This window comes from Pleuronectes platessa, chromosome 11 (genome assembly GCF_947347685.1).
Source record: "Pleuronectes platessa chromosome 11, fPlePla1.1, whole genome shotgun sequence".
In the NCBI taxonomy this organism is placed as follows: Eukaryota; Metazoa; Chordata; class Actinopteri; order Pleuronectiformes; family Pleuronectidae; genus Pleuronectes; species Pleuronectes platessa.
The window spans coordinates 22626935-22638296 of NC_070636.1; the positions used below are offsets into that span (position 1 = coordinate 22626935).

Consider the following 11362-nt stretch of genomic DNA (forward strand, 5'->3'; position numbering starts at 1 on the left):
TTACAGTCACAGCGCTGTTAACACTGGGACAATTACACAAGTCAAATCTCCCGATGAAAAGGCCCGAACCCGGAAGAGCGTTCAGGGCGGGGGTGAAAGGTCAAGGTGACAGTCTCTCTCCCCCACTGTGTGTGTGTGTGTGTCCCTGCAGTAAACACATCTCTATATCTTCAGTGCATTGTGTGGAGCTGACAGCAGCATAGCTCAGCCACAAAGAGTTGTAGTGTTTTCTGTGTGTGTGTGTGTGTGTGTGTGTGTGTGTCTGTGTGTGTGAGAGAGAGAAGAGACAGGATTGGAAACAGGAATACTAATGGTTTACTCATTTCACTGTTGGGAGGTCAAGATCTTCATTCCAGATTCCAGTTGTGGGAAGCGGTTAATAGTTTTACTTTTGTCAGAATATTAAAATACACATAACCCCCCAAACCCTCACCCCTTTTCTCTGCTAACGTAAGCATGTGTAAATGCTCCCAACATCCTCTAAGAAGCACCATTTCTATCTCATCAGAAACAGTAAGAAAATGTTACAAGCAATGTATAGGCTGATGATGCAGGTAAATACAACACTAGGAGTTCTGTTTTGTAGAACCAACATCTGAGCTAAATACTGAGGCATGAATGTATTGCAAATATTCAAGTCTTGGATGATGAGCAAATGCACAACATATGCACAAAAGCATGTGTGCGAGTGTATTTGGGGTGTGCCCGGGGGTTGTTTCTCCCTCCTTGCTCTCTCTCTCACAAACAAACACATGCACATGCATGTGTACAAGATGCACTCACATTCACACACACACACACACACACACACACACACACACACACACCTTTAAATCAGTGTAAAAACTGATATAAAATACAAAAAAAGTTCTGATCATTACCTGATCATAAATAAAAGCCCCACTGATGAACATATTACAAAATTAATATACAAATAACCAAATGAATCAAAACAGCTAAGTATAGGCATGCAAATGTATACAACTCAAAAGGATTTTAGATGTGGGATTATTGCAAAGTTTAAATCACTTTACTGGCACATTTATCCAGTAAATACAGAATATCTTAAAATACCATGTTAGTTACTGATGTCTTGGTGACTTCTTGTGTGTTTCTTCTGATATCATCAAAGTAAGTTCAGTAGTAAGTTATCTCTCCACTTGCACGTTTAAACCTCCACACATTGTGAGATTTCCTTTGAAGGCTGGTTGAGTTATGGTAACACTTTACTATATCCCCCCCAGTCAGCATTGACACCATGTAATACAGGGTTTATTAAAGACTGTAATGTGCAGTTTAACACCTCTTGTGAAGACATATGTCATTATATCTGTTTTACGCTGCAGCATTCAGGGTCCACAGGAGGATTGATCATATTAAATACATTAATCAACACTTATTAGAGTATATATATAGTGCTAGCCTTTTTTTTACACCATATTAATGATAGGGTACAAAAATAAACAACCTGACCTCCAATTCACATATTTTCAAATTATAATACTAACAATTTAATACTAAATTATTAGTATTATATTTTGACTTCACCTCCTTTTTAATTCGTTTTATTTTGGCAAATTGAAGCAACCTAAATCAACTTTAAGTAAGTTCATGCAATTTTGAATGAATGAATGAATGAAACTATTGGAAAGGATCGGCTGTTCGAGTCTTCCTGAACTTCACAGTGACCCGCCCGCCCCTGTGTACAGCGGCGGTTCACATCTGCTCTGATTGTGGGTATCAGTTGGACTTCCTGTCCATTCACTGAGTTGTGTACTCCCCGTGAGACAAACTCTCGGCAGCTGTAATGACAAATCATTTATCTACAACATACAATCAATAGAATCAGTGGGTAATTCTAGGTCTGCTATGTGATCACTGAAGACAGCAGCTCTATGGTCTGTACTCGCTCCTCTGGACTCCGTGACCCCCACACAACCCGCACTGCTGCAGATGTGTGTAACTTTAATCCAGCTGCGACTGTTTGGATACAATGAGAAACTACTGTGTTTCCAATGTGTTTGAAATATTTGACTCAATGAGACACTCACCGGTAACATTCCTGCTGCTGTGACACAACTCTGCTCCTCTCCCGTCCCGTTAGACCAACTACTTCTCCTCCTCGACTCCTCTCTTCTCTTCTCCTCTTTTAAGGTGTCGTTTTTTATCCAGCCTTTTCCTCTTGTTTCTGATAGTCCTTCGTACGTCCAAACTATTCTTGTTCTTCCTCTTGTGTGTCTGTAGATCCGCTCAGGTCTCCAGATGCTGTGGAAACCTAAAAAAAACTCCACTTTCCTTAGTTCAATCCCTCCCTCTTCCTTCCTTCCTCTCTCTCTCCCTAACACACAGAGACGGTAAAGGTCGCTCTCTCTCTGTCTCTCTCTCTCTCTCTCTCTCTCTCTCTCTCTCTCTCTCTCTCTGTCTCTCTCTCTCTGTCTTCTTTTTGTTTTAAGGCCACAACTGAAAAACTGCTGGATGTAAGAAACCTGGAAACAGCCGCTGCAGCTTCACCATTCAAATCCCTGTGACTCTCATCCTCTGGTCATGAGTGGGTTGGTGTGCAGGGTGAACTGGGTCACCGTCCCGATCATCCCTCCTCCCAGCCGCCACCACCTCCCTCCCTCCCTCCCTCTCTCCTTCCCCTCCATGTCTTTCCTCCTCCTCCTCCTCCTCACAATATAGCTTCCAGGTTCATTTTCATGTGCAGTAAAACTAGGTGGTGGACCCATCGACCACTACAACAATCAATGCTATTTTCCACACATGCTGTTTATTCACTTTGTGCAAGAGCGCCCTCTCTAGGCAGAGTCGGCACCGACAAAGTTGTACTACACTGTTGGAGAGCTTACACAGATAATAGCGTAGACTGTGCTAAGTTATATAACATTTTGTATATAGTGAGCACTTGTTCAGAATGTATTAGAGGATGTAGTTTGTTTTAAAACAATCCCGTTATGAGATTGCTGTTATGCTTTTTCATAACAGATTAAAAAAGAAAAAGATGAAAATCTGATATATGTGTTCAATTCAGTGTTCAATCAATTTGTTCTGGTTACATGCAAATGCAGTATGGAGAGCAGTGCCTTTAGGACATTAAAGCACACACACACACACACACACACACACACACACACACACACACACACACACACACACACGCACACAAACACGGTCAGCAAGTTTAGAGACGTTCAGCTGTCATAAATTCAGCAGATTATCACAGAGCTGTCCACAGCGGCCAAGGACAGTGTAGAGCTGTGTGTGTCCGTTTGTCCACTTCGAAGTCACACTGTACAAACATTCCAGTACTTAGCACCTTTTGTGTGATACCGTATTTGTCATGTGTTCAGCCTGGTAAACATAACTGGAGTCAGTCTACTGGAAAACAACTGTCAAGTTTCTATTCAAAGTACAAATGACTTGAAAAGTGTTCCAGTTTGAGAAGACATTATTGCCATCTACTGGCAACAGGAGCAATCAACACTAGCTGAAAAAGATTTGAACTTGGCCTTTTAACAATTTGATTCTATAAATATGCAGCTGCTAGATTAAACTCTTTTTTTAATTTATTTTTTATCTCACTTGACGCCCAGCATTACTGTTAGTAATTAAGTGAATATAGAAATTAATGTATTGGTGCAGATACTCTGCATTTTTTATTATAGTGGTGATTATTTTCCACTGAGAATAAGGGACTAGAAGTTGTTATCTACATCTTCATCATTGTGTATACACACCCATCCTGTTCTGTCCTTTAAAAATGTGGTGAACACAGAGATAGTCGTTTGGAGAGACTGCAGTTGTTACATTAAACAACACGTAGGAAGATTTTTGTCTTTGTTGTGTGTTGCTATATTGGTGTTTTAAACATATCTCTGTATACGATTTTGTGACACCAATAAAAACCGAAAGTTGAATAAATAAATATACATGATCTAATATTAACTTTAAAACATGCACCAGAATATATAATTTGGAGCTCTGTTTGCTGTTGATTTATCGTTTAAGGAAACAATGATAAACATTTTCCTTTAGGTACCGGCAAGCAGTTTCAATTTGATCATTGATTAATCAGTCGGTTATTGTATTTGAATCTTAACAACAACTAGAACTCTTCCTAAGATGCATTAAAAAACTGGGTCTTCACCACAGTTCATGGACATTTATTGTGTGTGTTCACTGTGGCTCCTTTGTTCAAGGTTAGTCCCTGTGCGTGTGTTCCCAGGTCAGTCAATAAAGGCAGTCAGCCTTGAATCATCCATTGGCTCCATGATGCTGTGATTCCACCCTGACAGACACATTCACACAGTATCGCCACAGCCAGAGGCCATCGCTCACTGTCTCTCACACACAATCCCACACTTAACTGAGGTCGGGCCCAGGCTCAGCCTCACATTGGACATCTGTGAGGTTGAATCTACAGCTCAACATCACTGGGAGATTGATTTTGTGTAGAAGCACACATGCAGTTTGTTAAGTTAGAATTGCGGGTATATACACATATATTCATACATAAATACCCATTTAAGCATATAAGTACTTTAAATGCCTTTTGGGAAATATGTGACACTGATATGAACTGTGTTAATGTGTTTTTTCTCAAGTTCACAACAGACAAAGATACAATACTGGACAGTTTTCAGAAAGAAAAAAGAACTCACAACAGTTAAAGTACGAAACACTTTAATTTTTCAAGACTAATTGATTTTTTTTCCCTCCAGCAGACGAACATTTCACAAAGAAACACAGTGGAGTCATTAAATAAACACAAAGTACAAATAGATAAGAGGTACAAGGGAAAGAAAATAAACAAGACCATCACAAAGACCAAAATCACAAACACAGCAGCTGAGCAGACAGCCATGTAGGTACAGAACCGGACAGAGACAATGGCCATTGCGTGTTCAGTGGCAGCCATGTTGGCTTCACAGTCCTGTTCCATGCTTGTTGCTGGAAAAACACAGAAAGTTTTTGGAAGATTGTGACGTGACTTTGTTCCAGAGAAGCAGACTGTGCTCCTTTGACCTACGTGGGAAAAACACTAAGTAGGTAGATTGTTCCATTTATGTTTTCCTCTTCTGAACACGTTTTTGTTAAATCTGTTTCTTTCTGTGCCACAATCTGGCTGCAGAGCAATTTTTTGGTCAGTAAGTGGAACAATTAAAAAAAATAAATAAATTAGTGTGGACCACTGTGTGGTTTGATGTGCAATAAACCAGCATGCCTCTGATAGCACATACTGCCAACTCAATGCTATATCATTTTTAATTGAGAATTGTCAAAATTCTCAATTAGAAAATCTGTTTGCATCAGCAGCATTTATTTTAGCTGCATCTATAACTTTGAATGTAGAGGGTGACCTTTGTGATTGTTTTTCCATTTTTACAGCCAAGAAAACTTGAGTTCACAGGGACAGTTAAAGGAAGGCATATTTTAATCCAAAATACATTTAGTCAAATTCTGACACTATCTCCTCTTGGCCAGCTAGCTGTACACTCACTGTGTGTGGGCAAAAAAAAAAATTGTATTTGGGAAACAAAGAAAGCTGGGTGACCTGAACAGCACAACAGTGTTTCACCCAATCAGCAACAAGGGTGTTCATGCTCAAACAAAGAAGGGGGGGGGCTGCGATTTCCACAGGAACAGTCGTAAGAAGTATGTGCTAACAGTACTGTAATCATCTTTCTTGGTGTGAGTTTTGTAAATATTACCCGTTATATCTTAAATGAGATAATGTTATCACTCAAGTGTCTTCTACTATCGAGGGATGACGTTTAAAAGTGGCCTCGGATAACGAACACCTCCACAGCTGTTTCAGAACGTAACAACTATTGTTAGCCACTGGAAATGCTAACAATGCTAAATCACAGGATTGTATAATCACAATAATATTCACAGTGGTGCTCCAATTGCTTAGTGCTGAAGAACCACAGACTACAGCTAGCCCAAATAAGATGATGAAATATGGAAAAGGTGAAGACCCGCGTGAACATCGTGAGCTGTTTCAACGTTGGAGAGAGCAGAGCTGAATAGGATGAAAGGGGGAAAGATGTTGCCCAATTTCTGTTTGACATGAGGGTAACATTAATTTGGTCACACTTGCTTAGTGCGTTGTCCCACTTACTCATGTTTTTGGTTAATCCCATCTTTTTGAGATCAGTGGTTTACCTTGGCTATGCACAGGTAGGAATGTGGGAAGATGAGCTGCTGAAGAAGCAGTGAATTGACTTTGTTCCCTCAGTTCAAATCGATCTACAGTCGTTCCACAGAATCGCTTACTTCATGAAATTACATGAAGGGCTTTGAATAACGATCAAGGGGTAAATGTTTACAGAAAAATGTAACCAAAGAGGTTAACTCTCCTAAGAAGTTGCGGTGAGGCTATTTTGGGGTCGTAGATTCCTACTGTATACAACAGCTCTGCCCGTTGGCGTCTTTGGAGCGCAGACACAGTTTAGGTTTGTAGCTTTCAAGGTAAAGCAGCTGCTTGGAGTTGAACGCCCCACGACGCTTCCTAACATGAAAGAGACAGACATGAGTAATTACAGGGATGGTACTGAACATGGTACATGAAAAGATAGAGCAGTTGTTATTAATATAAAGTCAAATGAGGAAAAAAAAAATCTTGACACTCACAGTCTTATGAAGTGCACCGCATCTTCATACTCCATCCCACACTCAATTAGAGCCAGGGCCACCAACACAGGAGCTCTGAGGACAAAGAACAAATAGACACAGGAGTAAAGCCATCTGTTTGGGAACAGAGAAACAACACTCCATATTAAAAGTTCAACTTTGTTATTTAGTTGAGCTTTCTTCTTTATGAAGTTAAGGCCATATTACTTTGGATCCCTGCAGCTACGGATCAAAGGGCAGTGACAAACATAGCTTAACACACTGTAACATTACAACTGAAAAATAAACACCTAATTTTCACTGGAGCCAAACCGATATCACGATATTAATTCAATCGGCCAAATTAAGCTAATCATACATCAGTATTCATTTGGAACAGCCAACTAACCAATGATTAGAGCAATAGAAAGAAACAAATATATACTTTAGCTTCTTACAGGGATTAAAGCAAAATTAAATCTTAGAGAAAGGTGGCAGTGGGGGATTAATACATCCATGCTGCTGCAGGCTACTTTTGCATTATCCTACAACATTATAACTAACACGGTTCTAAGTGGCCAGTGGGCCCAGGCTTGAAACACACACCACGCTGTCACATGGTGATATGCAGACAGCTTCATTGGCCCATTAGGAGATATCCAGGAAGAAAACCACATGCTTGTTGTACAACATCAGTACTTACAGAGCATCCAGCAACGCATGTAAAAAACATTTATATTGATTTCAAAACTAAACCAAACACAAATATCTTAAGTTACATATTAAAGCACTGATAACATTCTCCACAGCCTCAGGGGCCTACTGGCTAACTAGCCAATGCCAGGTACGAGTCCAACACATATGACCCCATTAAACAGGTGCTGCCGGAGTTTGTCTTCTGAAGTAGAAAATCATGTTTTGATCTACATGGATCTCATATACGTCTGTGAAATCCAGTTGCAGGAAATGTGTCATAGCAACAAGGAACTTTAATCTCTATATATATTATCAAATTTCTTAGTAAATCCTCCAATATCAAAATCATCATCAACTTTAAAAAAACTCTTCCATGGGCTCTAGATTGAGATGTTGTGCATCAGTAAATTACTGGTTAGTTTATCTTGGCACTTTGTTGGTATCTTAACTTATTCAATCCTGTGTGTGGTGCATACTGACCGTCCCAGTCCAGCAACACAGTGCACAGCCACACAGCAGCCAGGCTCGTCTCTAAACTTTGTCTGAAGCAGGTTCAACCAGTCGTCCACCAACCGGTCTGGAGGAGCTGAGCCATCATCAAATGGCCAATCCTGGAAGGAAAAGGAAGTCTTTATTTGATCCGCTCTTTTAGCTGCTAACATATCACCTGTCGTGGGTTTGTGGCGGCTAGGCTAAAATTGGCAACATGTTGTGTATGAAAAAATATCACCTCTTAAGTAAATCCTTCAAACTTATATCCACACACATGAACACTAACAAAAAATATTTTTTCTAATCATAAAATCTTCATTCCAAATATTAACCAGATAGGATGAACACAAAGTTCTCTCACTTCCCTCATTTATAAAAAGCTCCTCACCTAACGTCCAGCACACAAACAATAAAAAGTGACAGTATATTGAGGAGCATGAGACGAAGAGACCAGAACACTTTAAACTGACAGATTTAGAACGGGCACTGCATTAGTCAGCTTCAATGGCAGATTCACATTCATCACTTACCAGAACTTGTATGCCTTCTTGTTCGACCGGTGTCTTGTCATATGTAGCAGCACACACTCGTACCAAGGTGTTAACTCCAAATGCCTTCAGATCCTATCAGAGTAGAGTCATCGTTAAAGATACCAAGACTTCCACAATTACATAACAGTAAAGAAATGCAATCTTAAAAAATGCGCTACCTCTATAAACCTTCCCAGTTGTGCATTGGTGGGGTTGTGCGTGATGAGGAATCTCAGACATTCATAGGAGATCTCCACTGGAGCTGGTCGGTTCATCTTTAGACCAGCAAAGGTTTGTTGATGAAGAATTAAAGATGAGAAGCAAAGTGTGCTTTAAAAAAATAAATAAGTAAAACTCTAGAATACTAAAAAATAAAAATATCACTGAACTAAAAATTATTTATAGGCAACAAATGTAAATATTCTACTCAATTGGCGATAAAAAGTTTTTTGAATCAAAACAGGGGGAAAAGATAAATAAAGAAGAAACAGGATAAAAATCTGAACTTTTTTGGCAGTGAAGGAAAAAATTTAAAAGATCGCTTGAAAACTAAATTTGAAATGAGCAGATTTGGGATGAGGACGACTGGAGAAGACACCTAAAGTCCAGAAGAAAAAAAACTGAGGACAGAAAATATATATCCTTCTTTCCTTTCAAATCTCTTAGCCCATTCAGAGAAGACTCGTGAGAGTGAGATGTGAAGCAGGAAGGAAAAACAGGAAAGTAGAAGAGCAGAAAGGAAACTCCTGGTCCAGATCCTCCCCCACTCCCCAGGACAGGTCACACACTGAATGTTGGCTTGTCTTCATATGATTGAACAAGATGGCAGGAAGGACCTGTGAGAGAGAAAAACAGTGTTAAAATGTATTACAATGCTCTGAGTCTAACTACGGCTGCTCTCAGACGTGCACGGAAGTCTGGACATTGGGACATCTCTTGCTCTATATGCAAATAAACATATCCATAAATTCTGTTTGGGAAACCAAATTATTTTGGTTTCCGCCCAGTCTGAGAGGACAGTACCTGATGTCACTGTGTGTTAAGACAAGCGTGCGTGCTAAGTAGAGATTTCACCAATTTATGAAAAGTATCAATCATCATGTGGTGCTCAGTGTTAACATCGTTGCATTGGCCACAAAGAAAAATCAATGTATGGACACAGAGACATGTAAAACAGTTAGATTTTTTTGTGAAACTGTAGCAGGTCTGAGTCATCAGCTGAGTAAGTGGTACTTCACATGTGGCCCAGGAGGCATTTGCCTTTACACAGCAAAACTAATGTGACCATATGTGTCCCAGACCAATTCTGAATGTGGTTCTGTGATCAGATCTCAGGACATATTCAGGTGCGTTCTAACCAGAAATCAGTGCGGACCACTTGTGATTGAATCACTCAGTACGGATGTTAATACCAGGTCTAAACTGGGTCTATGTCAACACTGATATACTACTCTCTGTTGTCACTGGACTGTAACAAAGTAATAACTGTGAACCTGTCTATGACAAGATGTCCCCGCATAAACACACAACCAGTCAGTATCAACACACACCTGTGTAGGTGAATGGCAGTGTGTGTGCCTTGCTGCTGTCTCCTGTTCACTTGTCCACAATGAGCATCAGGTGCTGGGCTTGGCAAAACTCCCCTCCAAGCCTCGCAAACGCCATACATGTGCAGCCTGAGAGACACAAAAGGAAGTGGGTTGTCATGTGTTATACGACACTGCCAACATACACTGCATCGACAGGTGGCATCACAGCCTCCAGGCACACACTCACTGTGCTGAGAGCTGAGGAGATGGTTCATCGAGCGCACACGGGAGAATGTGACGGCTCCGAGATGTGGACACACCATTGATGATGATGCTGCTGCTGATGTTCTGGCTCCTGGCTGACAACGGCCCGCTAGCTTAGTGCCAACCTGCTGCGTAGGAGAAAACGTGTTAACATTGGACAGTTGGCATCTACCTGCGGTACATGTCTACGAGGAAATGTAGCAACACCAACCGCCCCGTTCAAACGTTAGCATTAGCTCCTGTGTAGCTAATGTGTTACTATCCCGGGAACGAAAGGATTCGCTTTTGAGTGTGATCGACGGGACATATAATACTCAACGAGCGTTACACAACACAGTGTTTCAGAGCGAATGAGTACAGTTAGCTGAGATGCTATCAACGATCTGATACCTGCAGGTTGCAGACAGTGATTGGCTCTCAGCTAACTGTTTAGCACAGTGTAGTTTTACTCACTAATGAGCTCAGTGTTGATCTACCCGCTTGTTTTGACTGGACGCCTGGAGTTGTGTTCAGAAACAACCAGCTGACTCTTAGCAAACAAGCTGTGCCATGTTCTGACGTTAAATCACCAACTAGCTACCAGATAGCTACTTGCTAGCTGCTTTTCCAAGGCTCTTATTATGAACACAAACAGATCAATTATAAACATGTGATTTTAAAATACTGGTCAGCATCCCCTTCTGTCGTTAGAGGCTGCGCTGGTCAGGTCACGGAGAACCAGGTCAACAACCATGGTCCCAGAATAAACAGCGAGCTAACACTTCCAGGCTAAAAGCAGCGGCAGGTTTTCAACAACAGCCGAATGACAGCAGCCACAGCGGCTGGTGCGACAACAGGAGCAGCGTCGTGAAAAACACACGGTTGTTTTTGAATACTCACAACACGTAATTGTTTGGCGATAAATCCCGACGCTTCTTCTACTGACAGAGAAGGGTCTGCGAAGGAGACATGTTGAACAGAGGGGTCGAGCTAGCCACAATAATCCCAACAGCTTCCGGTGCCGGCATTATGAAAATAAAAAACACGAAAAAAGTCGTTCACGTTACATCGTCACAAGGGGGAAATTACCCTTTTAATTTGTAGGCTAACACTCTTTACTTCCTGTTATATTCAATCTGCCTCCTGAGCGTATGACACATTTTATAACACATAGTGGAAAGAATGTTTATTCAAGCCTTGTAGACTTTAGTAATTTATTTTAGCCGATTTTCTCACATTTGATCAGTTCATGCACAA

At 40.8% G+C, this 11362-nt stretch overlaps 2 protein-coding genes across 3 annotated transcripts in view; both read right to left on the reverse strand.

Moving 5' to 3' along the window:
- The window catches only part of LOC128450387 (apoptosis-stimulating of p53 protein 1), a 44287-nt gene extending 41690 nt beyond the window's left edge, over positions 1-2597 (reverse strand). The window contains exon 1 of the mRNA XM_053433797.1: positions 2052-2597. Within this exon, the coding sequence (XP_053289772.1) occupies positions 2052-2060 (9 nt within the window). The 5' untranslated portion in view covers positions 2061-2597. The remainder of the gene's footprint in view (positions 1-2051) is intronic.
- Positions 2598-4666: 2069 nt separating this feature from the next.
- LOC128450388 (protein tyrosine phosphatase type IVA 2) lies at positions 4667-11160 on the reverse strand. Of its 2 annotated transcripts, none has more exons than XM_053433800.1 (8): positions 11006-11160; positions 10110-10254; positions 9884-10009; positions 8513-9169; positions 8334-8426; positions 7792-7922; positions 6637-6711; positions 4667-6514 (listed from the first exon to the last, which is right to left on the reverse strand). In XM_053433800.1, the coding sequence occupies exons 4-8, from the start codon at positions 8606-8608 to the stop codon at positions 6403-6405; spliced, it is 507 nt and encodes a 168-aa protein (XP_053289775.1). In that variant the 5' UTR covers positions 8609-9169; positions 9884-10009; positions 10110-10254; positions 11006-11160; the 3' UTR covers positions 4667-6402. The 2 variants fall into 2 exon arrangements, with proteins under 2 accessions (XP_053289775.1, XP_053289777.1); XM_053433802.1 differs by having other exon boundaries at positions 10110-10251; positions 11006-11159.
- Positions 11161-11362: the final 202 nt, after the last annotated feature.

Coding starts and splice junctions, on each gene's coding strand:
- LOC128450388 (XM_053433800.1), bottom strand. CDS start 8,608: ATGAACCGACCAGCTCCAGTGGAGATCTCCTATGAATGTCTGAGATTC. Junction 8,427..8,512: donor AACTGGGAAGGTTTATAGAG/GTAGCGCATTTT, acceptor CTACTCTGATAG/GATCTGAAGGCATTTGGAGT. Junction 7,923..8,333: donor AAGAAGGCATACAAGTTCTG/GTAAGTGATGAA, acceptor TTTTCCTTCCAG/GATTGGCCATTTGATGATGG.